Source organism: Nyctibius grandis, chromosome 1 (genome assembly GCF_013368605.1).
Source record: "Nyctibius grandis isolate bNycGra1 chromosome 1, bNycGra1.pri, whole genome shotgun sequence".
In the NCBI taxonomy this organism is placed as follows: domain Eukaryota; kingdom Metazoa; phylum Chordata; class Aves; order Nyctibiiformes; family Nyctibiidae; genus Nyctibius; species Nyctibius grandis.
In genome coordinates, this window is record NC_090658.1 from 5,750,711 (window position 1) to 5,778,703 (window position 27,993).

The 27,993-nt window shown below is 38.1% G+C and overlaps 1 protein-coding gene across 4 annotated transcripts in view; it reads left to right on the plus strand.

Moving 5' to 3' along the window:
• PLCB4 (phospholipase C beta 4) overlaps positions 1-27,993 on the plus strand; it is a 207,040-nt gene that overhangs the window by 159,285 nt on the left and 19,762 nt on the right. For all 4 annotated transcript variants that reach the window (XM_068417017.1, XM_068417165.1, XM_068417242.1 and 1 more), the window contains 10 exons: positions 154-278; positions 2,081-2,132; positions 4,414-4,516; positions 6,276-6,440; positions 9,277-9,481; positions 13,872-13,960; positions 14,411-14,561; positions 17,300-17,349; positions 17,471-17,536; positions 24,034-24,149. In XM_068417017.1, the coding sequence (XP_068273118.1) occupies positions 154-278; positions 2,081-2,132; positions 4,414-4,516; positions 6,276-6,440; positions 9,277-9,481; positions 13,872-13,960; positions 14,411-14,561; positions 17,300-17,349; positions 17,471-17,536; positions 24,034-24,149 (1,122 nt within the window). The remainder of the gene's footprint in view (positions 1-153; positions 279-2,080; positions 2,133-4,413; positions 4,517-6,275; positions 6,441-9,276; positions 9,482-13,871; positions 13,961-14,410; positions 14,562-17,299; positions 17,350-17,470; positions 17,537-24,033; positions 24,150-27,993) is intronic.

Here is a 27,993-nt window from a genome sequence, read left to right on the forward strand (position 1 = left end):
TAGATATACAGTGTTCCACGTCTATCAAGGAGAAGGGAAAGTAGCTCATAGGATGAGAAATAGTAAATTAATGTAAGAAATATTGAAGATACCAGGATATGACCTCACATTTCTATGATGTTTTTATTTCCTTTTCCTTGATGAACTATACAGTTATAATAAACGACAAATGAGTCGGATATACCCAAAGGGAGGCCGAGTTGATTCCAGTAATTACATGCCTCAAATTTTCTGGAACGCTGGCTGCCAGATGGTCTCACTGAACTATCAGACCCCAGGTAGGCAGCAACGACCAGTGAACCTAAATCCTAAAGAATAGCTTGGGCAGTAACTCTCAAACAGATGCCATGGATTTGCTTCTGGCATTTTTTGAGGAAACAGACATATGGCTAGATAATACGGTGGGGTGGAATTACGGAAGCATAAGAAAAGGAGCAATAAAAAAGCCATACATAGAAGGAAAATTCAGTCCATTTTCACGGGAAAATAATAGAGTACTATAATTTCTCACATAAATGTTAATGTTTTATTAATAAAAAGTATTAATTACAGGGAAATCACTGTTTTCACAAAACACAGCTTTGGCACAGTTGGGTGCATGTCTCCAAAGTAAAGATGAAGGAGTGTACAAATTAGGATGGTAAAAAAGTAATGACTATGTGCCAAATGCATTTCTAGACCAGTTATTGTGAAGTGTTAAAGAGTCGTGTTCAGCATCAGAGAACAGGGTCTGAGATCCCCGCTGAGAGAATGATGCCAGGGAATGTAAATGCCTCTCCATGGCGTAAACTGAGAGATGTGTTGTTCCTGTTCAATGAAGGTGTGAGTATAACTTAATAGGGTGGGGTTTGTCTAGCTGTGGTAGTACTTTTGTGCTCCCTCCCCAGCCCTGAACGGTGTCTTTGGTACTGCAGACACTCCTAATGATCGTATCCTGAGTTCTTTCCTGCAAAGCTTTGCACTGATTTCAGTAGCTGTGGAGGCAAAAGAAAGCTCTACTGGGATACACTGCTTGTAAAGCACTCCACTGGACATGATTTGGAGGTTGGAGCAGATATACAAGCTTCACTCTGCTCCTAGCACTGCCTCTGCCCCCTGCATGTCATTCTCAGCCCCTTTATATTGCAAAATAATTGTGTAATTGGAAGTGAGCAGCTTTCCTGTGTTAGTCTTCCATGATCTGACTGTGCTGTCAGCCTGAAGAATAATTGTGGAAATACAAGATGAGGCTGCCCAGTAGAGCAAATAATAACTGATAGCATATGGGAATCTTGTATTTTGTGTAATGGAGAACATATAGAAAAGATTTCGTTCCCTTTTGAAGGTGGAGTCTGTTGGGCAAGAGAATACCTGTGTTATCGCTAAACAAGGATATTGTATTCTAGTGTAATCGGAAACCTGCAAGAAAACATTTTAGTTTTTACAAAATTTGGGAGAGGGTTGGATGGGAGGGGGTTATTATGTGTCTACTATGCGTTTATATGCAAGTGTATACACAAGAAAACCAGTGTAATATTCGTCTCACCTTCTTTAAGACATCAGGATACAACTTCATCAGAGGTGGTTGTCTATGGTTGTCATTATAGAGAAATACATACTTCTAGGATGTCTCATCTGGTGTATTTTATATGTCTGCCTTAGACTGAGATTAATTGCACTGTTAAAGTGCCTGTATCCTTCTGTTATTCAAAGTGATGCTAGATCACTAGCAGAAATGGAGACATCTATACCGTAGGTACCAAAAGTTAGATGATGGAAATCCCATCCCAGGCATGTAACATGACCACAGTCTGATGCTTCTCTGCCTCCCAGGCGTGTTTGAATTCAGGGAGATGCTGTTTTCTAAGCACAGTGTAGACTTCAGCTTGGTTGATACAGCTGTTACTACTGTGAAGAAATCTGAAGTTTTCCTGTTGCTTCCTTTTATTTTTTAGATGTGTGTGTTTTATAGGCATTAAATTTAGTTTTCATTTAACCTGATTATTCTGGACAAACAGTCTTATTTTCTTTTCTAAAAAGGATTGTTCATGATCTGCATTATTCAGAAGGAAAGATAGTATTTTCTTTTCTCTCTTGACAGATTTAGCAATGCAGTTGAATCAAGGAAAATTTGAATATAATGGATCATGCGGGTGAGTGATACGATTTAAACTGTTGCCACTGAGTATCAGAATCCTTTACTATGGTTTTATTAAAATTTTGTCACTGTTAATTATGAGTTACAAAAGACAAATGGGATGCTAGGTGAAGAGTAGAAATTAGCAGTATTCAGGGATAATTATCCCCTGCAAGGAGGTGTTCTGATGAATATGCTTTTTAATTATGCCCAGTTTGTAAAGATGAGATAGGAGAGGCTTTGTGTGCAAATTATGAAGATCATGAATGCCATACACAGTTATTTAAATACATCTTTAGCTTCTGTTCTCAATCTTTCTTTGAAGATATGCCTCAGAATGGAGATGCCTTGCACAGTTCACAGAAGTGCCAAATTTACTTGGACAGGTTGAGTCTTAATGCATAGGCAACATTTTTTTAATCTGTGTATTTTAGTTGGAGAGCAGATTTCACAGAGAATACTGAAGTGTTTCATCTCTCTCAAATTCTTGCTCATGACTTTTGCTCAAGTGATGCTGGTAGATTTTTCTCAAATGTTGAGTTTATACCTTAATAGGATAGGCTGATCATTAACATCAAGAGAAAGGAGAAGTTTGATGAATTACAGGACATGACAGTCCAGAAACACATTAAAATCTGCAAACTCATCCTGGAAAGAAACAACTCTTCTACTAATGCAAATCTTATGCAGAAAGAAAATCTGAGTAGATGAAGCTTGGTAAAATTCCTCATCTGCAGAATGAGCAACGTAGTGCTTTGCCACTTCATGCCTTTATTTCAGTTGTGAACTCTTCAGATAGAGGCTGTTGGGTTTGAGCAAGGTGCAGTCTCTGGTTGTTTCAGTCAGAATAACAAAAAGAGAAAAAAAAACAAAGCTTTTTTTTTAGGCAGAGTATGATAGCTTTCTTGTTTGATCCACAAGCCTAGTAAAAGAGCACATGTTCACTCTTGTCAAATGCTCTGAAGGACAGGCATCATTATCAACTAAATTACTTGATTCCTGTGTCAGTCTTCTGGTATTGCAGTAATATAGTGGTGTGTTTTTATATGCATTATAAATGCGCTGCCATTTCAGTCACAGAAAACACGCAGGGTAATGAAAATAAAAAAATCACATTTCCTTCTGTCTGTACTCCTTTTTTCTCTCATTTACAGTTTCCATGCTGGTGAAACAAGACTGAGTGTCACTGTAGCTTCAGCATTTTTTATTTCATCAGGCCTGAAGCAGAGGTTAAGGATGTTTCTGATAGTTGCCTTCTGCCCATAACCTACTTTAAATTAATAAAATATTATGAAATCACACATATTTATAATGTAAGAAAAATGAGGAATATTACTTTCCTAAACGGAATCCATGTTATGAAAAAATGGGAGAAAACGTTGACATTCTTTCCATTGGAATTTTTCAAGCCTTTTTTAGTTATTTCTGAATTCTGTCTAGGCCTTTATAACATTGTATACCAGTGATTCACTAGAGTTTTTTAGCCACCCTTAGTCTTTATCTTCTAGCAGTTGTCGTCTGTCAGGGCTGCAGAATTAGCAAGATGACTCCAGTTACACGTTTCCTTCCACCAGTGGTAGAGAACCCCTGTCATGTGTAGCATAGCATTTCTGTGATCAGCTGCTATTTCATTTTGATGGCTGAATCCTGGGGTTTTGATTCATCAGAGCACGTATCGGCTTCATTGATATGTTGATCCAGTGTATAGTCCTCAGGGATGTATTGGAAGTGTTATTATGGTAGTACCTTTCATGCTACTATAATTAACAATCTGTCAGCACTGACATTATCAGCTGTTTCCCTCAAGGTTTTATAACTGAGATGAAAAAATTAGCTTCAAGCTGAAATTTACTGTATGAGTCTTGACTCTATGGAACTGCTTCATTTAAAAAAATGAAATTGAATAAGCCCTCTGTATTTTTCCAAAGCGTTACAGAATTAAAACAAATGAGAGCATCTACTTTTTATTGTATGATAACTCACTGTATTTTAAAAATGTATTATTAAATTGTTTTGAAATGTCCTTGATTATATTACACTTATTTTCATCTTGAAATTCAGGGTTGACTTCATGTCTCAGTAGCTGGTAATTCAAAATTAAGATTTACATTTATCTGTATTCTAGGCAACTGTAATATTTCCTTTTACTTCCTCACACTTGCAGCTAGAATGATAGTCTGCATTTTACAGTGCTGTAGGAGAGCTCATTGTTTAAAGCTAGAACATCCATTTTATTTGTATTTAATACAATTTTAATTTCCACACGAGAATAATTTTCTTCTTCTTCTTGAAATAAGGTATCTACTTAAACCAGATTTCATGCGACGACCAGATCGAACGTTTGACCCTTTCTCTGAAACTCCTGTAGATGGTGTAATTGCTGCAACGTGTTCTGTACAGGTAAAACAGCAATAAGCAAACTTCTGTCATCTTAACACATCCAAAAATCACATTTAAATGTCAACAGAAATAGGATATCTACAGAAAATGTGTTTGAATTGTATGGATTTCATCAAATTGTTTCCATTGGGTTTTTTTATTCCTGGCTAAGATATCTATGTTTACTTGATCTGAGCGGAACAAGATAAAATTAGAAATGGTTTGTTATTATACATTATCACTGAATTTTAAACCCCCTTGTGCTCTTTTTGAATTACAACAGCCCACACAAATGAATAAATGAGTGAAGTTCATTTCTGTGGACTGTATGAAATTATATAAACATCGCTTGTCACCATACAGCAAGGAGGAATATGGGCACACATGAACAGGATACTTTCAAAATAAGTAGAGAAAAATGGTTTGTGTGATGAAGGTCCTTACTTTGGATTTATCTATGAGTAACAAAGTCCATAAAACTTCTGTGTTGTAGTTCTAAAGCATGGTATTTTGGAAGGAGGCCGACAATTGTAAAACCTGTTTTGTGACTTGACACGCTAATCTCTCTGCTCAAATACCCTATGTGTAGCTTAACAAAAGACTTAAGCTTTCAGTTACCATTTTCTATGTGCAGCATGGAAATTTCAAACTCTCTTTGACCAAGGGTTCATTATACATTCTAGTCATTTAACTATGTTTCATTTGCACCTCCAGAAGAACAAAAACTTCTTATTAATGTTGTTTTTCTTTAATGTTAATGACAGTACAATCCCTCCAAGAAGGAAGTGGGATCTGGTGGTGAGAACATAAGTTTTAAGTATCACTAGAGAGAGTTCTTAGATCAGGTATTTTGCCACTTGCTCTTCTTGTGTGACTAAAACTAGCATAAAATTCCATATAAATTCTGTTATAAAGGAGTTGAATGGACTGAAGCTAGTGATGGTACCTCTCAGCCACATAACTTGTCAGATTTGTTATCCAGAGTGTTCCCTGGAAGAATGTTAGATCATGAAAAGAAAAGGACTTGAAATGAGCTTAGGTCTCTGAAATCATGTTTCAGGTTTTTTTCTTCTCTCCTTGATCATAGTAATGAAAACATTAGCTGTATTTTTAAGCAGTAGATCATCTTGATGTAATAAAAATTTTCCCTGGAGTAATCACCTGCTGTGGCTAGATTAATCCTGACTTGGAGTAAAATTGCAACAAATCCTCATGTACATAACAATATAGAGGAGTTGTGTGTGGTTTTTGTTTGTTTTTTAAGCATCCTGCATTTCCCAGACACATAGTACGGAGTTAGACTGATGTGTGACTAGTTTAAAACCTTTACCTAAGTGAAAGGAGAGCAATAGCTTCCTTTCACCTCTTTGTAGTCAAGACATATAATAGATGACCATGCTTCTGAACAGAAAGTTTAAAGTTGCAGAATAGCAGTGCGCAATCTGGTTGTTTCACTCAGTGTTTTTCAGTAATATAGTGAACTCATCTGTGAGACATCGGCTAATTGGGCTGACTGACTTACAACTGTTAATACCATAGCACAATGAGTGCAATCATTTCAAATTAAGGATATATTTAAGGTCTTATCACAAAAGCTTTTCTAAAGAAGTGTCATTTTAGCACTAAATATACCATTTTCATATCATGAAATAAATATATCTCTTCTGTATAAAGCGTTTTTCAGACTGCTGTCAATAAAAAAATACCAATATTTCCAGTATTCATAAAATGCTGTGTACTTTGTATCGCTTTTCCTTACTGCTCTGTTGTTATGTTGCAGGTAATATCTGGTCAGTTCTTATCAGACAAAAAAATCGGTACGTATGTAGAAGTGGATATGTATGGTTTACCCACGGACACGATACGTAAAGAATTTCGAACACGCATGGTGATGAACAATGGTCTGAACCCTGTTTACAATGAAGAATCATTTGTATTTCGAAAGGTAGGATATTTGGAAAGCACAGTTTGTGGTTGCCAGCCCTTTTGCACATGAGCATCCTTGCTCACTTGAGCCACCCCTCCCTGCTTCAGTGTGACTGCTCACATGAATAAGTACTGCTCCCATGAAAAAGGGTTTGTAGGGTTCCTGTTTACTACAGTAAACAATCTAAAGCTGAAATAAGCTTTCAAGAGGTTGTTTGGTATTTTTTTTTTTTCAAATTTGCTTTGTTTTATTTTTCTAATGGATAACCTCTGTAGCTGTCACATGATTTGTTTGTTTCTGTTTGGCTTTTCCCTCCCCTTTGCTTCCTCCTCCCACTTGGAGGTAGCCACCTCCTCCGTGGCCATGCCTGTGTTCAAGGTATGCAGTCTGCTCAGAATGAGCCCCCGCTGGTGGACACCATCATTCCTTGGAGATTTCTTCTTCCCTGCCCTGGCAGTGGCTGCTATCTTGCACTGTTCCTTCAGCCCAGAGGGCAGGTGAGATGCTGCATCCAAAGCTAAGGTCAATGTTATTACATGGAAAAGTTGGAAGGGTGCTGTGTTCCTCAGACGTGTTGCCAGCTCCCTCCTTCAGTAGTCCATGTGCATCATGTACCTTCTTTTTTTTTTTTTTTATAACAAAAGAAAAACAAACCTTTTTTTCTTGGTATGGGGGATTTGAAGAGAGAGATCAGTCATCCGTGTTCAGTTTTTATCTCTCAGTCTTTATATATATATGATACACACATATATATTTTTTTTTCTGTCGACTGGAGTTTCATCCAGACTACATGTGTTAGCAGTGCCGTCTTTGATAATGTCTGTTTTGCTTGCACCCGTTTTGTTGTCATGCAAAATTGTTGCTTTTTTATTCCAAAGTGACAGACTTTGCCAAGTGGTGACAACACTTCACACTTGGGTATATTACACACATAATCTGCTTTTTCAACAGTATAACCAGTTTTTAATAGAAATGTAGTTTTTCTGGACTCAAATATAGTCTGGAATGAATGTGACTTGAAGGGTTATTCTCTGTACATGAGGAGGCACAGGGAAGATGCTTAGGTGCAACGACAGGCAACATGCTGCCCATGGCTTGCTAGCCATATGGCCAGCATCTGCTGCTTTCTGGTTTCTTAAATCAAAAGGCCCATAAACTACATGGTGCACACAGCTGCGGTCTAAAAGGGGGTATGTGTGTGTCGTGACATGGGTACAGTGGCTGATGCCAATATTCCTCGGACTTTCTGCTCTACTCTGCAACGAACAACTACATGGTCGCACATTCTCTTGAATAACTCATACTGTAAATCAGCCAAGAGATTATCTTTTCTTAATCTCAGGCCCTTATCATATCAGGCTTAGCATTGTAATCAAGAGATACATTGATGACCAAGCAGATGAGTGGCATAAACACAGCAGGAACAATTGAACAGTTCCTATAGTTGGAGGAAATGAAGGCATGGGGTGCACAGTGCTAAAATGTCATGAGGGTGGAACTGCCTACCAGGATACTATAGGGCAAATTAATGGAGAGGGAACGTTAAACTACTTAGTCCCCACTCCTGCTCCCTAGCAAATCTGTATCTGAGCCCATCGTGTAATGAAAGATGGGCTGATCTGTGGCCTGTAGAGGAGAAATCTTACCTGCCCTATTTGGGTTACAGTGTTCTCAAGATGATGTTTAATCCTACGCAGTTGCTCTCAGGTAACGTGTTTGATTGTTCTTCTGTCACGTTTTCTTGTTTTTATTTTAATTAGAATAAAGTTTCAGTCATTCTAACCCAAGTTCTGTGTTGTCCCTCTGTTGTGTAAGGGGGAGGACGGGGTGAGTGCTGGTGGTAACCTGTGCTGGGAGTGCTAAGTTATGATCAAGTAGAGCAGCATATCAGTGAATAGCTCTGGTGAGTTCAGAGACCAAAAGCATACTTTATTTTGTGCCCTCTAAGACTGAAAATGAAAGTGGCAGGGGGAAAGTCGAAGGGAGATAGTAGATACAATTTTACTTAGATCTTTCCTTTTGTCCTATTAAGCATCAATGAATAGAGACAAGTAGGGAAGGAGTGGGAAGACCTTTCCAAGCTGGCAGAGAGGGTGCACCTCTGGGTTAGGCTGTCTGTTCCTCACTGCTCCGTGCACAGAGGCAGCACCTTTGTTCCAGAGAAGGCAGGGGATTTTGTTACTGTTTTGGTCAGTCCAGATGGGGGCTGACAGATGCAGATAGCTGGCAGCATCCCTGCCCACCATGCATACCATGTACCCGTCATGTCGTGTGTACAGCACACCCACTTCTGCTGGCAGCATGCCATTTCAGCAGGTCTGTCACCCTGTCCTGCCCTCCTCTCTCTGCTTCTTTGCAGAGCCCGTAGTTCAGCATACATCCCCATCACCTTGTGCTTGCACTCTTTCCATTCTTCACTGCCCTTTTGGATACATCCCAAATCCCATCTTTCTGTCATAGTCCCTCCTGATTTAGCACTATCTACCCTTCGATTGCCACTGTATCTGTCATTTCCTAGGTAGTATTTGCCTGCCTTCTTATCAATGTCACTAGTCTTCAGTAATGAAAAATAAATACGCAAAATATTTAGCTAGTGTTAACTGTAAGCTGCAGGATTTGCATATTCTGAAATTATTTCACCCATTATTTAGGGTGGAAAAAAAAGCTTTTCTAGGAAAGATTAATCTTAAAGTGTGCAGTTTGCAGGGAATGTCATCATCTTACAGTGATGATAGTCTGTTTCTGGCATACAAAGTGAATGGTTCAAACATGGGAGGTGGGGAGGGTGCTACCCATTGAATTGGGTAGAATGACTACCCTAGTCATTGAATTTCTTCATTTTGTGACTTTCCAGGTTATTCTCCCTGATCTTGCTGTCCTGAGAATAGCAGTATATGATGACAATAATAAGTTGATCGGTCAGAGGATCCTGCCTCTGGATGGTCTGCAAGCAGGTTACAGACACATTTCCCTTCGGAATGAGGGCAACAAACCACTCTCTCTTCCAACGGTTTTCTGCAACATTGTGCTTAAAACATACGTGCCTGATGGTTTTGGAGGTGAGAGAAACCTGTATCTCAGCATGCTGTAGATCTTGAGTGTTGGTGTGGAAGTACTGAAGTACTGCGGTGTCAGTGTGCCAGCCGGAAGCAGACACGCAGGGCTGGAGGATTGGGAAGATTTAGTATTTTAACTTCTTAGAAACCCTGCGTATTCAGTTAAGAAATCAGCTTTCAGACCAAGTGCCTGCCTCAGTGTTAATGATAATGACGTGTATCTGTTAAAAGACAAAATAATACGGAAAATAAGCTAATACTAGAGTTAGCTCAATTTGATTTTCTCTGTTGACGTTCTAGGAAGATTCTTATTTTGATTTTTTTAATTACATTTTTTCTGACATAAATATTTGTAAGGTTATCATGTATTTTAGCTATATCGTTTGCCCTATAGATATGAACAATTGATGCAGAATCTAGACATGTTTTTTCAAACAAAACAACTTTTGTATTCTTGAGAATATGGACATATTGTTAAAAATGTGAAAGAATTTCACATCCAAAACCTTTCTGCATTTTTCTCTCCCAATTTTACATGGGTTTGGTGTGGTTTAATTATTTTTGTTTTTTCAGGGAAGTTGTTTTTAATGTGAGCCATTTCCATGATAAGGTTGGGAGGGCCATGGTCATTTATACTGAGTGGTGGCAAATTGCCACATGTGGATGGGAACAAAGAGCTGAGAATAATCATTACACCACTTAAATCAGTGTAATGTGTAAGTTCACCCTGAGGGTGTGCCTTTGGGAAGTGTTTTCTTCACTGCAGATGAAATTCACTTGTACATTAGACAATATGTAAACCATTTAAAACTCTAAAATAGAAATTGCTTTAAATGTTTGTGCTCTGACTCTGCAGCAAAATGAAGTTCACCTTAGAGTTCATTGGTGAAACTTTATTGATGTTTTGCTCTTTGCAAAAATGATTTCAAACCTGAAGTCTATGCAAAGGCTTACTACCACTTCTCTGACTGTACTGTCCATAGTACAAACTGGAGAAAGAGAAGACTTACCTAACATATTAGATAATGTATCTTAAAGGCTCTGTTTGCTGGTATTTATCCAGGCTTTAAAGAATGAACAGGCCTAGACTTCAGTAACAGTATTTCATGGAAAAAGTTAAGCATTTACAGAAGTATTTGTGTTGGTTCAGATGTGAAATCCGGGTTGCTGGCAAGTCAGCTGGAGTTTTGCCGCAGGTCTTGGAGCACTACCATGCCTTTATGCAGCATGTTTCATCTACAGTATTTAACTTCAGGGACTTTGTCTCAAGACAAGTGTAAGCTTCTGCTTAAGCTTGGGATTCTCGAGGCAGTAATTGAACCATGAATCTAAGAGACACATTTAAGGATGTGCTTTAATTCTTTCCTGAACTTAAGCTTTTGACAGTAAATGACTCAGTTAAAATATTTTCTAAACTAGGGACATGCTTCTGATTTGGGATTGATATTTTTATGAACGATACCACACTTTTTCTAAGAGTAGAATTTAAACTTTGCAGAGTTTGATGTGGCTCAAGCTGCTGAGTGTGCTGGTCACATAGGGAGAAAATATTTTTTATTTTCTTTTTTAAACTACATTATACAAATTCAGAAGTGAAAGACTTGTTTTTCAAAGAGAATTTGAACACCAGTTTAGAATTAGCAAATTGTGTGCAGTTCAGTACTGGTTGATCTACTGCATTGTCAGCATTGGTACAGATGGTTTATCTGGTAGAGGTGAGGACGTAGAAAAACATTACTACCCCTGAGTAACAGTATCATTACAGTAAAATGCTACTAGCATGAGAGAACTGGTTGTCATAGCTTACTGTGAGTGTTGGGAAAAACAGACTGCATATTAACCTGAACTAAATGAGTTGAATTACTAGTTGTTCTCTCTGTTCCCAGATAGTTTTGATGTGTCTCATGTATTTTTCTCATCGGTGTAGAACAGCAGCATGATGAACAACTGGGAGATAACTTTTGACACTCATGTGGAAACATTAGTATTCTGTTGGCATGTGTTTTTTAATTACTTATCATCTGCAGTGAACCTCTCGTTGTTTTATGAGATATCATTAGGATCTCCATGGTTGTTTTAGCAAACCTGTAGGAAGGTGTAGCTCAATTCAATAGCTGCCTACTTTCTTTTTTCTTTGTTTTTTAACCTGTATGAGAAAGATTTAAAAACTTGCACCGAATAATAACTAGAACAGGTAATGCATTGTAGGCTTTAAAAGATGCATGATTATATTTTACATACAACTTAGTAATTTCTTGTGGTTTATTTGCATCAGCTACTCTGTTCCCAATAAAACATAGTACTGGTGTGCAAATTAATGCAAATGAAGTAGCATTCTCCAAAGAGAAGCTTCTATAATAGAAGTCTGTACGTAAGTAAGCATGGCTACTTAAGTCAGTGGTTAGTCCTCTGTAATTTACTCTTCCAGTGATTTTCCTAGTTTTATATTTAATTGCGATTCTTCTACAAAATGCTGTTCCCCACCCCCACCTTACCTCACTGGGGAGAAAGAAAAACGTAAGCAGAGGGCAAATGACAATGTGAGAAGCGGTGATGAGTCACATCCCCCTTGTAGAAATGCTGAGCCTTTGGTGATGTGCTTGTATGGTTAGTAATACAATTTACAAAGGTCTCGCTCTCCCAAACACGTTAGTCATTTTTACCTTGAAGCTTGTGATAATCAGGTTCCATTTTCAAATGACGCATCATGTTAGCAGGATAGTCCTGGATTTTCTTTGAAGAGTGTGTGCCAAGGACAAAAAGACATGCTTACTAAGTTAGGGAAAGGGGAAACGGTCGGTGCTGAGCTACGAGACCATTGTTAAGGCTGAAAATAAATTCTACATGATTTTTGTGTATATGAAGTAAGTTTCAGAAGACTTCATTCGGTCATGACGGTTATTGGAGACAACCTATTTGCACAGATAAACAGAGATAAGGGTAATGCTATGTATTTAATACAACTTTTGTTGGAATGGGAGCCCTGTATGTGCTTTGTTAGCTTGAGAAATGCATCCAGTGACTTCAGAGGAACATTTCATAGAACAACTTAGGTTAGAAGGGAGATAATGTAGCCCAGCCCCTAGTTTGCACAAGAAGGATAGCAAGTTCCTTCCCATAGCTTTTGATGGGTTGGATATTTTTACAGACCTGGTCTGTGGACCAGCTTCTCTGTCTTGCATCATTGTAAGCTAACTTGGAAAACGGCTGAAGAGACGCCATGAAACATGGGCAAAATTCAAATGATGATGAAAACTGTGAGTGTCAGAACTGTCATTGCAGAAATAATGGCCTATTACGCTGGTGAGGCCATCTAGAATATAAGGGTACAAAAGCATTTATCTTTTACTCATAAGCAGCCAAAAATAGGGCTTTTCAGCATTCTGCAAAGAAACAGCTTCCTTGCAAGTGAAGTGCTGTCCGTGGTTCTCCTAACAGTCGTGACAAAAAAAATTGAGTTAATTAAATGACAATATTTTGTAGTGAATGATGAGTCAGTCGGGCTGCAGCATTCAAACTGCCTTTCTTAAGTTACTGCTCTGACAAGGAAGGCTTGTTGACTGAGACCAGTGACCCTTTTCTCCGTAATACTGAAGTTAAAGTTTCAGAGGGATCATCAAAACAGATCACTGCTGTGGTCTCTGAATGCATTATTATTGTGGGCGCCGAATCAATTTAATTTGTGAGATCATTTCTTGCTGTGGAGGGCCTCCTTTGCCATTTGTAAATTCTTTGAATGTTGAAATTAAGCACAGAAAGGGATTATTCAATATGCAGGTAAAGGTTCATGTGTCTTTATCTTCCTGTAAACCTGTGTCATGTGCAAGATTCAAATATTGGTCATTGTGGTTCATAGAAAAGCCATTTCACAGCCTGCCATGTTCCAGACATGGAGCATCACAAAGGAAAGCAAGAACAGATTTCCCTGATTGCTTTAACCACCCCTTGGAAACTGCTACTTATCTAGGAAATATAACAGCATTTTCCACAATTCCCTGCAGTCCCAAGTCAGTCAGCACCCCCTCAAATAATCAAGAGACAAAGTTGTTAGTGCTTTGTGGCTCAGGAGATCCCATTCTGGTCTCAAATTCTAGTGTCATCAACTGGGAGTAAGTTAGGGTAACTTTGGTCTGATGGAGTCAGTGTGTTTTTCCTCAATAAGGTACCTGGATTAATACCACTCCATTGGTGCATTAGAAACTGATTCATGTTCCTCGTGTGTTCCAAGTGCTGTGACGATGAGCGCTTTGTCCTGCCAGTTCATGATGGAAAATTGGACTATTGTTGCAAACCATGGCTCATAACAACAGGGTTAGAATAAAGCTCTTGTAAAAGATTGATTTCCAAATGCCTCTGAAGATCATAAAAAGTTGATTTTTTTTTTTTCTTACAGATATTGTGGATGCTTTATCAGATCCAAAGAAATTTTTGTCTATCACAGAAAAAAGAGCGGACCAAATGAGAGCTATGGGTATCGAAACTGTAAGTAGAACTTAATGACAAACACAGCCCCTTTATGTTCATGCTATGTTCATTTTTTTTTAAAGTAAATTGGTCCTTCTCCAATCGATCCTTGTTACCTTAATCATTTCTCGTTTTCAAATATAAGCCTCTGTGTCCTGCTCTGAAATACATTGGCTTATGTTAGTTAACATGTACTGAAATACCATTCACTGACTGACTTTTCATGGATGATACTAACACATCCCTTAGAAGCAGAAATTCTAAGAAATTAGAAAGGAGCCGTATTTTAGTAGGTAGCCATTTAAAATACGTTACAAATACTTTACTGAGTATAGTGTTGTTTGAAAGTATGTTGCAATTTTCTTAATTATGTTTAAAGTAAGTTAGTTCAGAAATTTCCCATACCCCAACTTTTATACTACAAGTAAACCAACAATTAATTTGTTGTTATATGAATGTTTCTTTCAGAGTGATATAGCTGATGTACCAAATGACACTTCAAAGAATGACAGAAAAGGAAAAGCCAATAATGCCAAAGCCAACGTAACACCTCAGAGTAGCTCTGAACTTCGACCAAGTACCACGGCAGGCTTTGGATCTGGGACCGAGGCTAAGAAAGGTAGGTAAAAATCACATGCCACTCCCTCAGTTCTGGAGTGATTCAGAAAGTTACAGAGAAGTACTCATTACTCGATTTTAGTTTTGCAATTCTGTTCATTCTTACCCTTTTAGAAGGTAACTTCTTTTGCCGTTGAGAGTGGTCTTTGTCTAATTGCGAATAAATTTGTATATTACTAAAATGGCTGTGTAAAGCTAATACAGCTTTATTTTACTAAGTGACCTCTTTGTATAGCTGTATACCTACTGCCAGTAGTAGTAACCTGCATGACTGTGGGAGCAGTTTGCTAAAGGTCTACTGGAGGAACACCAACAGGAATGACTATTTTGTGGTATACTTCACAGAAACTCATCTGTTTTTTTTTTTTTTTTTACTCCCTCCACAAATCCCTTGGCAGAGTTGCAGATTTAAGTAATTAAAGGTATTTAGAATTCATTGGATTCTGTAGAGATTTCCCAACAATTAGAAATGTTTTCAATGTGTGGTTTTACTCTGAATGGTGATTATGGAAATTGCACGTTTATTGTAAAAAATATCCATATTAAATGTGCTCATTTATAAGTGAATAAGTATTTTTTCCTCGCTATTCACTGTTCACTCTACAAAATCATCTTATAGAGTCAAATGGGATTACTTGTTCCTCACATATCATCACAGGTAATGAAGATTAAGTGAGAAAACAAATTTGTACAGCTGAATGAAACACAATAAATATTTCTGTTAATGGACCACAAGAATTAGAATCTGGTTCACTCTCTTTCATCCACCTTGGCCCAAAGGGATTGATAGGAGTGAAAAGGAGCACTGACTGCTCTTGTTGTTAAACTTAAGCAGACATGGCTGAATACACACATGTGAAGGCATCTCTTGAGAAACAAGATGCCGTGTCTCTGGAGTCACTTTTGGCAATAAAACACGTCATCTCTGGCACCTGAACTCCTTCAAAGTTCTTCCTGGTGTAAAACCCAGATTATTTTATGCAGTGAGGTGTTTTCATATTTCATGTGTCATCACCAAGACGCACAAGTATTAGTTTTATTGTGCATTAATTACGAATGAAATTTGCTGGGGTTGGCAACTAATTCCTGGTTGCCATGGAGTCAAACCTGCTGAAGAAAGTAAATGAGCCTGCGTTTTAAAATAAAATCCTGAGGAAGTTTGTTTAGGACACGGCGCGCCTGATGCAGCCCTGGTCTTAAAATGAGATTTCAGTACTTACGCATTGTTGTCTGCAACCATTTTTATCCATATTCTCGCATGTTGAAATAGAGCTGTTCATTTTTATATCCCATGCGACGATCCTTATTTTGTATTGCTTATCTCTGTGGTCTTTTAACATCTGAATAATTCTACCATTGTTACAATATACAACTCATCTTGCTATTAGAAAGTACATATCCAGCAAGACAGGGTGTCTGGGGAAGGCTTTCAAATGCACAAGAACGTTGGAGGCTTTTCATTCTCTGACTTTCAGTAATAGTTAAGTGATTTGTGTTTTTGAAAACTTGAGCCTCTATCTGTGCCCAAATCTGTTCCGGTCTCATTTACTAGACTAATGTTAATGCCATATAATTGAGCAGAATCTTATGCTTATAAGAAAATAAAAAATTCATGTTCCCTAAGGAGATCGCCTACCTCCCCCCCACCCTTTTTTTTTTTTTTTAATTTTACAGCATCTGAGTATTTTCCAGTGAAATTCACCTTAAAGGGCAGAAAGTCCTTTTCAATGCAGGGAGAATCTTATTGTCTGCAGACACTGTTAAGAGCAGTTAACTAAATATGTTTGCAGTGTATTTATGTACAGGCGAACATTTTTGTGTAAAAACTCAGAAAAAACCTAAGCATTACAACTCTCACGGCATTGCATTGACGTTTTTATTAATGATTACATGTAGGTTGTGCTTAGCAGTTTAAAAAATCATAATATGTAACAAAACATTTATTAAAGCATAAATATGAGATTGGTTTTTGTTTGCATTGCAGTTAAGGTGATCAAAATATATTTTCATGTAAATAGTACTGTTATCTTGTCTGAGAGATTTGCTTGTTGCATTGAATTTTCATTAGAATTTTCACTTGTTATGATTTTGTGTTTCTCCTCCATTTTTAAGTCTCCTTTAGTCTTGGAGTGTACTGTTGCTTCTTTTCTCATACCCTGGTATTAACCAAAATGCAAATTTTACCTCCATTAATATACAGGCTACAGTTAAATTTTCACTCCTATGATTTTTGTGTTTTAAATTGAGGAGAAGAGGTGTACCTAACCTCAGTTAACCCTTTATGTAGTCATGTAAAACCTTACCCAAGAAACCTCCCCCCTGAAACAAGTGGTGCCAGAGCAATCTCCAGCTATGGACCAAAACTGTGAAGTTTGCATGGTTCAATTTTAATGTACATAAATGGTTTGCTGTATTGAAAAAGGAGCTTTTTCAATTCTTAGATTGCTGTGTTTTGACACTTCAGTCCAGAATTGTAAGAGATTAAAATACACTCATTGATTCATTTTTTTTTCACAAGGCAATTGATTGAGCAGTGCATTTGAAAAGGAAATTAACTGTATCTTAGCTATACCTTGATGAATAATTTTCTCATTAACCTGCAATTGTTTTTTATGTGGTGAAAAACATTAATTAATTGCTAACTTAAATGTAGGTTTCTGTGGTAAAACTCAAATTTAAAAGTATGAGATATACTAGTATATATTAAGTTTTAGATAAACTGTATCAATGCCTTCCTAGGTATAGACCTTATTCCTCAAGTGAAGATAGAAGATTTAAAGCAAATGAAGGTAAGCATGGACACAGGCTTTTCAAGATGTGTTCCTAATTATTTGTTTTAAGTAGCCAGGATTTTACCTGGTTAAAATCAATATGACCACAGAAAAATTGATCCAACTTCTCTTTTTGTAGGCTTATATAAAGCATTTAAAGAAACAGCAGAAAGAGCTGAATGCCTTAAAGAAGAAACATGCAAAGGTATGATCATTAAGACCTCTCTGAGCAACACACTCTAATTGAAAAAAGTTGCAGTGCTCACTAGCATAGACAGCTCCTAATTAAATTGTAGGGGAAACTAAGGAACAGTAGTTGGACCACCAAGAAAGGCATATGTGTTTTAAATGTACTGAAATACGCTCCAGTGAACAAATTTTCCCTTCAGTAACCCTCTGATTGTCTCCCTGAGTTTCAGTGCGCATTTATTTGACCCATATAAGCATCCAAAGCTCACCTTTTCCAGGTAATGATTTTATCTAGCTCCCTCTTGCATGACATATTGACAGACAGCTTGGAAAAAAACGCAGTAATGATGTGAGAGGGTGCTGCATTGAAGACAGGCACTGGAGAAGCTTCAAAATCACCAAAGAGAACTGGAATGTGTAACTGAAAAATGAAACGTTCTATTACTCCTCACTTATATCTATCTTAACCACTTTATAGTCGACTTTTTACTTGGTACTGTTAGCAGTGATGTCCCAAATACATACAACAGTATCACAAATATACTTTACATTAGAAATCACAGCCAATTTTCTCCTGCCCTTTATCATTAGAAAACCATTACTCTTGTTCCACAAAGAGGCATAACAAGTGAAGAAGGTATCTTAAGTTCTGAATTTTGGCAGTACGTACAAATCCAGTGTGGGCTTTTGGTGCAGTTATTCCCTTGCTCTCTTTTAATTGCAGATTTCATTGTAGATCTGATGTAATGTAGTTGCCTGGTCATTTTTAATATCAGTCTTTCTGTTTGTTTTCGTGACTGTTGTTTGGGCCTGGGACTCTATGTCTGTACAATGAAGTATGAAGAAATTGCTTCCAATAATCGGCACTTTCGTGGGGCTCTTAGTATTAAAAGTAGTATAAGAAAATTAAATAATTACATTTCAGGCTCCTTACTGACTCAATGCAGAAGGGAAATGAGTGATTTCTCCATTCTAGTGTTGTGTGCAAAGCCCGTGCTCAAAAAAAGTGTCTGTCATCCACGCTTCTGGGCATGGACAGTTTCTAGACCTTCATAGGATTGATATTTTAGGGGGCTTCTTATTTTTAAACACTACTTTCTCATTGATTGGACAACATCCAGCAGTTGGCTATAGCAGCTTTTTGCAAATGAAAATGGTACCATGGTTATGTAGAAAACAGCCATACTCAATGGTCTGTGTCCCTGATATATGTGACCCATGGTAGTGTAAGGATATCTTAGCCAAGACTGCGCTTGCTAATGTTAAAAAATTGATCCGTCTGTTCAGGCTTGCACTTGCTTCTTCTAATCTGAGGAAACAATTGCCAGCCACAATCTGAAAATGCTGTGCACTCAAAGGGCTTTCAGCACTACCTCAAGCACAGCTATTTTAGGTCTGAGCCAGCCTGTGTCCTGCTGGTCTTAAGTACAGAGTGCAAGCCTGTCCTAACAAGAAAGTGCCTGTCTTGCTAAAGGCTCCAGTAAAGGCAGTTTCTTGAATTTGGAGAGGAGAGTCTGAGCAGAAAAGTGTGGCCGTATGATCTTAGGGAAGTGCTTGGTGTACTCATCACTGTTGGTATCAGCTGGGATGGAGCAGGAGAGCTATGCAGTTAGTTGTCCATGATCAGCTTGAGGAAGCCTGTGTATTAAGCAGGCTGAACTTAAAAGTTCCAGAAATAGGCTGGCTCTCATTTAACCATAGACACTCCAGAGATCTGGAGGAATAAATAAACAGAAGGGAATTGTTCATGTTGTTTAATGAAAGAAAAGTCCAATACTTCTCCACCTAAAGTTGGCCTTGGAAAATGCCTTATGCGGAAATGAACGCATGCAAGTATGGAAGAGAGAGCAGGTTGAGAGGAAGGAGCCCTGACCTAAGCGGTGTAGGAGCTAATCTGGTAGCCCTGGGCAGAGCTGGATAAGGAAGATGACAGCAGTAACGGTCCCTTTTACTGCTAGCACCCACTCAGTGTAGAGAGGTATTAGCAGCTCCACTGAAATGCTGGCTGGCAGAGGTTGGTCACTCTGTATGAAAACACATCAGTCTCTGTTTTGTCAGAGTATAGGACTGTTACAGACACCACATTTCCAGATTAATACAAAAATTAATTGGTGCTAGGCTTTTCAGAATACAACGCTGTGTATTTCTTCAATGCTATCTTTCTTTTTACTTCCTTCTGTTCAGTGTTTCAGCCATTTTAACTCCAGCAGCCACGATAACATTCTCCTAACATCCCTCTGCGTATTATCACTAATTTGTTTTTCCTACATGATGTAGCTCCTTACAACTGTAATATCCAGCATACAAAAATGAGTGAGTGTCCCTGTCAAGACATGAGTGTGCTTTCTCAAGAATCCTCACATTCACAAAGGGAATTTGGAACAAACATTACTTGCAAAGAAGCAACTGTCAGCATTATCTTATTACCTGAGATTATTGAGGTGCCAGAAGAATCAGTGGGATTTGAGAAGCTGACACCAGCAAGGCCAGGCCCCTGGGATTCTGTCTGCGTGACAAATTTCATCACGGTCATGTTCTGTCACTTTAAAGTATGTAACCAGCTGGTGCAAGGAGTCTGAAAGTGTCGGCCCATGTGTGGATTGTGTTCTTTTACATCATCTATAATACTGCCATTATTTAAGGGACAGTAAGGCAGTAGTGGCAAGATCTTCGACAGTACAGAGAACAACAAAGATATTCTACCCTTCGTGGGTCTGTTTAAAATCCAGGCATGTGAAATGCACCTTTTTTTGACACCAGTAGACAGAACTGCCAACAAGCAAAACAGAATACTTTTATAGTGGCGCTCACTTTGCAAGCTATCAGCCTCTGGCACTGTAGTATTCATTTTGTTTGACTTTTGAAAAACAGTGGCAAATTAATGTAATGTTCACCATTTTTTAAAAATTACGTGTTAGGAATAACTTTCTCTTGAATCTTAGGTCTGGTAACCTGTACTTTCAGTGATTTTAAAACAATATGTCCACCTACTTCTGCATATTGCAGAAATGTGTTTCTTTAAACAATGCATTCTTAAAAACACCTACATTGGGCAGCTTTTGAAATAAAGTATTTCCTGCGTACATTCCCTGAAATAACTTAATTCTCCTGGTATGAATATTACTGTGCAACTGCGGAATGGCTGATGAGTCTGAATGTTGTCCATTGGTTTGTATCTTTTTTATCAAGTTAGATCTTGAGTACTGCTTAGGTAAATGATCTGGGGTGGCATCAGAGGTAGATGGGCTGTAAAGGCAAGGAGATGTGCATATGAATTCATCTGTTAGCAGCCTGCTTCTATGGGCCCCTACTGAATTTCAACATTTTGCAGGGCTGTCACGTAGGTTTTGTGCTTCTTGGGTTAGACAGAAGAGGAAGGATAGTGAGGGATTATGTTGATATATTCTCTAACAGTCAACAGCACAACAGATGATTGTGATGTCCAGTTCTAGCGGTTCCAGTCAAGACAGTGATAGTCACAAGTGCCCCCTTAAGGAATTTAATATGGCCATAGACAGTAACCAGAATTGTGTAATTACCATCTCAAAATATAAATCCTAGAATTCATCTCCTGAACATTTATATTGACATTGAATATATGTACTGTTTGAAAAAAAGCTTAGTAAAACAAAAACATTAAAAAAAAAAAAAATCTCCATTTCACAATGCAAAAGTGACAGTACAAAAGACTATGGGACTCTAGAATAATAAAGTTCTGCAAAATGGATTGTTGATTTGTAAATTATAGTTTCTTTTTTTAATTTTCTCATTTTTGTATTCTGTAATGACAATCCTCCGGACTTCGGTTTTCAGTTGTACACAGGAGTATTTGTGTTGCTTTAGGGAGATACTAGGCAGGAATAACAGTTTGTATCACAGGAGCTTACTTCCTCTTCTCTTCAACAGACTCAATTGTGATTTCTGCCCCCTCCCTGCCTTTTAATGGAACTATATATGATTCTTTACTTTTTTCCCATGGGTAGTCTTGCTGTGATATGAGTCTTTTTATATCAATTAGGTGGCCTCTCAGAACCCTGGCTAAACTGTGTCTTCAGTCTGTAATATAATCATTAAATGTCATTTGTGAATATATTCATGTAAAAGGCACGTGAATTCAAACTGCAAATTCAGTGGACTTGAGGAAATCATGAGGGACCTAGCTGAGGGAGACTTTTATCTGCAAACATATTCTGAATCAATATAGAATACGTTACCACCTGAAACTTTGTTTGCATCTGAAAACAAAATATACTGAAGGTGTTTTAAGATGCTACAAAGCCACTCGTATTTCTTAGAATCTTGACAGAAGTTTGGGACGCAGAAGTTTGTGATGAATTTTCCTTTGAGCATAGACAGACAATCAACTTCACATCAGCTATAACCCATTTTAAATAGTGTTCCGGGGTTGAAGGTCATATTGTAAGGTTGAAGGTTCAAGGGACCTCTGGTAGGGAGTTGAGTGATAGTACTCTTTGTGCCTTGTATGTGGAGGTTGTTAGTAGCCCATCTTCCAGCTCTTTTTATGTTGTACGCAAGCAAATGCATATTCCATGAACTGGATGGGGAGAAGGACCAAGGAAGGAAATGAGGGGGTTATGGTCCCCAATATTTCTGTTTCAGATACAAGACAGAGTTGTGTACGAACAGTAAGTAGCAGTAGAGGGGAGTCTGCAAAAGATTATAGTGGGTTTGTGATACAGAGAGCAGGCTTAAACCATGGTTGTCCTGAGGGAAAAGCAGAGACTCTAGCTCTGCATGATGTGCCCTCCCAGGTTATACAGAAGTGTCATGTGTGTGCAGATGTCGCAGGCTTTGCAATGTTTGCACTTAGTCTTTTATAGCAATAATTGTATTGTTCTGTTTATCTCGGGGAGAGTGGTAGTCTGAGTAATTAGATGCTCTCAGTCACTTCACCTGTGGCTGGCTGGTGCTGTCAAGTTTATATCATTCTTTTCACTGTCCATATTTTTTCCTACCTGGTTAGTCAGTGAAATACTCCCTGGTGAAGCTGGCATGCTTTAATGTTGATAGAGTCTGTTTGTTTCCCTTTAAATCCTCTGTAGCACAGGAAATTCAGTTTCCCACTCTAAACACAAAATTTGGAAGCTGTATGCATTCCCCGAGGGAGTGCTTGGCAGATGTTGGAGTGCTTGGATACAGCCCAGGGCTAGATTTTTTAAATAATCACAACATTTGTATTAATGTTTTGGTAAAAGTGAATGTAAAAGTCTTCAATTAGTATTTTTAGAGAAAGAAACAGTGATAAGGCAAATATAGGTGTACAGAAAATAATAACAAAGAGCATTAGAATAGCGAGGGTAGAATAAATGCAAAATGAGCTGTAAAACAAAATAGAGATAAAGTCCTGGAAGAGGCCATATTAATTAATGCAAGGCTTTTTGTCACGGTTAGATAAAATGTGGAGCAATTGGATATTAATAAAATAACATAAATTAAGAAACAACAAATTTTCCTATTCTAATGCAAATTCAACGTTTAGTGCTCTCTGTGGTAGTTAAATATTTGCATCATTATGAGCAGCTGTTCTGATAAAGGAGAATGTGAACTCAAGTTCAATAATGAAGTCTACATGTAAGCATTAAGTGAAGTGTGTTGTTTCTGGTACGGTCATGTAATGGGAAGGAACTGTCTGTACGCTAGACCCAAGTGTGTCACATGCATTAGTGATTCATCTTTTCATCACAGAAAGTTTTTTCCTCCCCTTCCATAGATAACCTCCTCTGACACTTCACCAGTGTAAAGTCACATAACTATAGTAGTGACAGCAGGTTAGCATTGATGCTAAACACTTCACAAGTAGCCCTTTATGTCCAGTTTACCAGCATGTGCTGTATTGTTTAGTGGGGGGGTGAAGCAGGGGGCAGTGGTTATTTGCAGCAGTCTGCATGTGTAGGTGAAAGTTGTATTGCACAGCTTACTGTAGTTTGTAAAGGGAGATGCTCTGCAACAAGGTGGGATTTCTTAACGATAAGATTGCTGCTGTCTTTAGGGGTCACGGGCCAGATCTTCAGAATGTCAGTTGTTAATGATTTTTTATCTATTGTTTGGACTTGGAGCTATTTGATTTGCAGTGGCCAAGGGGCTAGCACTGTATTCAGTATGAGATACATAGAGGAAGGGGGGACTGGGTTGAATTTTGTTCTCTGCATTCAGAAACTTTGAATGATATGATCTGAGCTTGTAAATCTGATTTTTTACATTGTACAAATGGACATTTATTCAAAAAGATGAAGTCTTTTCCCATCATTCTTTTATTTAAGGTAACTCTATACCGTATTTTTAAGGTCTGCTGCAGATTTTCATGTTTCAAACAAATAAATGTTTTAGCACTTATGGTGGAATATCCAGAACCTTTAATACCAGATGGCTAAACCAGATTGAATTCCATTGTCAAAGTTATCAGTTTGTACACTGCACTGATATTTTTACACTGTAAGAAAGCTAAACATTAAAAATCCAGCAGCCTAATTGTAAGGTCCTACTGTTTTTCAGGAGCACAGCGCTATGCAGAAGTTGCACTGCACACAAATTGACAAAATAGTGGCACAATATGATAAAGACAAGGTATCATACGAGAAAATGTTAGAGAAGGCAATCAAGAAGAAAGGGTAAGATATTATTTTAAAATTTTTTTTTTAGACTTAAAATAGATTTTATGCTTTTGTGGTCTGGAATAAAACATTTGTAAAAAGGTCATTCATATGAATGAATTGCAGCTTGAACCAGCATCATACATCAAACTGAGCATGAGCTGCTTGAAGGCTCTAGCAATGGGCCTTAAATATTGTACTCACTTTGCTTTTCTCTAGCCTTCTACTATCAGAGTTTGGAAAGTAAAAGCAAAGGAGTTGCCTCAGATTTTTATTTCTGTGGTCTGATCTGGTCTCACTGCATTCCCCAGGGAATGTCACTGTTGTGTTCTGTGAGAGCAGACAAAGGTCCTCAATAGCTCTAAGGACCAGAAGAAGCAATGATTTGATTTTGAGAAAATCTGGCTTCTAAATCCTGAATATTTTTGACTAATAGACTTCTGTGATGTCAAATTGAAGTTTCTTTTGAACAAAGAAATCTTCAGATTCTCAGCTGGGATAGATCATTACTACTCCTTTGACTTGTGTGAAGCTGTTTTGGTTTGCAGTAGCTGAAGGCCTGGGACATTATCTGTGTGCATCTCTTAATTGTCCTGAAAAAGTTCCTGGAACATACTGGTGACTTTAATAGAATCTCCCTCTTGTAGTCCCATTTGTGATAATGTAGCAGGACCTGCTGTTGCCTTACTGCTATCGTGTAATGTGGGAGCAGTTTCTCCTCTCCACCTTCCACCCTGTGACTGGCATTTCATTGAGACAGCAATACTGTAATACTGTGACCGGAAGCAGGAATTACTTTATTTACTTCTATATAAAGCTATGCTAATAGTTAGCCTTAATTTCATATTGTTGTCATCTGGCAACAACAACTAGCAGCCAACTCACTCACTGAATACTGAACATTGATGCCTCTTTGGCATTGGATTCTTCCACAAATACTTTTTTTTTTATATATGATTTGGAATGGCAGTGGGTTTTGAGTGTGCATGTTACAAACTTGCAACAGAACAGAAATAGAATTGTCAGAAGTAAACAAGGTAAGGATAATTCTCCTCACTAAATGATGAAAAACTCAGAAACTCTTTAAAAAGCTCATGGGTTTTTTTCTGTCCAGGAAAGGAGAACTGTAAGCACCCAAATACTTCTAATCTAAGTAATTCCTTCCAGTAAATTACTACTTCTCCAAACCGAGAGGGAACAACTACAGGACTAATTAATTTAATTTCCATTGAATGTAACACAGCAGAAGGTTATTGATATAGCTGGATTTATAATTACAGCCAGGGTATTTACTACAGTGGCAGTGAACTAAGCCCAGGACATTGCACCATAATTATCTTGAGGGGAGAAAGGCTTCCCAGTGCTCTGGCACTCGCTGACTTCTGGCAAAACACTCTTTAATTCTGTATCAAAGTGGTTTAAGGGCTTCCTTCAGGGTCATTGTGTATGCAGCCCTGAAAGCCCATTCAGCAAGGGACTTACGCACACAGTTCTCTTGACCCCAACTATGCAGGGTATTTAAGGACATGCTTAAAAGTGAACACATTGGTTGAGACTTAAAGACTTTATTCAACTGAAATGATCTGATGAATAAGAGGTCCTGGGTTCAGTGAGTACAGGACACGCTCCATTTCCTTGGCTATCATTTTGGAACTTTTACAAGCAATAAAAGTTGTAAAAGAACATATAAAATGTGTTTTCAAGGCATTCATATTGAAATTGTCAGATACTTCCTGAAAAAAAGGCTTTTTGAGAGGTGTATAGATTTTCTCTTCTGATTTTGTTGTGCGGTTTTTCATGGTCCCTTTCTGCCACATGGTGTGACAAATGTCAACTGCATATTGTTCAGCAAAGTAGAATTTTTTTAATCACATGCTAATTCACTAACAGATGGACAGGATTTTGCTCCCTGTGCTATTTCTGTTGTACACTTCAAATACTTACAAATCTCGGAGGGGCTTATGGGGATACGTATACTCGTGTTCTCACTCTGAAATGGAGTTGAGGGCACATAAAGATCCTTCTGATCTGTCAAGACTGTCCAGAAATTCAAGTGTATGTGTGTGCATGAGCATGGACATGTGACATTGGTTTGGGCTGTCCCTGGGTATTTGTTCCCAGCTGTGACGTGATGGTTTAACCACTGCAGTTGGGGACAATTCTTGTTGTGTCCTGGCTGGAAGTTGCCTTGAGATATAATGAAAGCTGCATTTCCAGATAAGGGATCAGCTGGTGGTTTTGATGACTGGGATTCTGAAAAGTCTAGTGATTGAACCAGTTAGACTAATCTGGGATAAAATGTTTGATTCACCTAAGGAGCAGTCTCTTTCATAGTGTATGACAAATCATATATGAGTTACAGCCAGACTCTGATTGCAGCTACCCACATGCATAATCAAAGACACTTTCTTTGCAGCTGTTTCTTTTTCAGGGAGAGGTAGCAGTGGTCAGAACTTGTCTCTATGGCTTTATATTACTTCCAAAGTGTCAAATGAGTGTTTGAAATATCTACAAAAATTTCCTTGCTATGGCTAGAAAATAAATGCCTAGTCCTTCTGCTGGCCCTTGGGAACACAAGGCACATCACACTACTATTTTCAGTAAGGGCTTTCCTGGTACTGTTTGATGATAAAGTTTTCTGCTAATTTCCATAAGTTTAGCAGTACTTTGATATTAAAGTAGGATTTAAACTTAAAATCTCCTTTTCTAGAGCAAACATGGATTAATGTTACTGCAGTCAAGCAATAACTATTCTTATTAGGGCCAGCTTCAGATGATAAAATGAATGTGGCTCCATCCACTCAGTAGAGTTACACAATTTTACATCAGTGGATGATCCGACACAGAAATATTACAGTGATGTTAAAATAGACTCCTCTCAATATATTGTATTATTCCAAACCAAAAAAACAGAGACTTCCAATGTGTGAATTTATATTCTGTTGTAAAAACCCCTCACTGCAAAAAAAGGGAACAAGAAGATTGGTAAAGATGGAGCTTGTCAGCCTTCAAAAATTTATTGACTTTGGTGAGACAGTAACTGAAATTCCTCTTGTAACTACAAAGGAATAGTTTTTCTCTGCATCTGTCCCACCCAATGCACAGCCCAAGTAATTGGGCTTAATGAAGGAAATTCTGTGGGTGAGAGGTAGAAGTCATCCATCTCCTAACCCATAGGCATGTCAGGGGAGCTTCAGCATGGGTCCCCTGCAGGCATTTTACCAGCCTGTTCCTTAGAATCATGCACTTCTCCTGCATTAAACAAGCTTTGCAACTTGCATCCAACCCCATTAACTTTACCCAAACACAAAGGCCGTGCTGTATTCAGTTTATTGCAGGAGTGAGGGCTGTCTTCAAGATTTATTGCTTTCCAAGTCATATAAGGTATATAATGGCTTGGATTCATCCACCTGGGTTGATGTGGTCTGCAAGGATAATGAGGCCCCCTTCTTTGCAACCCATTCACTTCTGTTTTCTCAGAGGGGCACTTAGACTTTCAACAGGCGTTCAAATTTAGTATGCCCAAATGGCCCTGTGAGGTAGTTACTCAAATGACTTCTTTTTCTCTGCCTCAAACTAAAAAGAAGTAGCAAAAATTACTTTTAAAACAGAGGATAAAGTCATGGCAAGGCAATGAATAAGTTTGTAAGTTTTCAGCCAGAAGCTGGTTTCTCTTGGCCAAAGTATTTTAAGCCTGAAAAGGGAACCAAGTACCATAAATGGAAGATGCTTGACATATCCTCAGCAACAGAAAAATTGCAGGGCCAATCTAGAATTAATCGTGTGGTGTTTGAATCAAATGATCATTAATCCAACAATATTTTGTAAGTTGTGAATAAATTACCAGCAGAAATAATTTCAT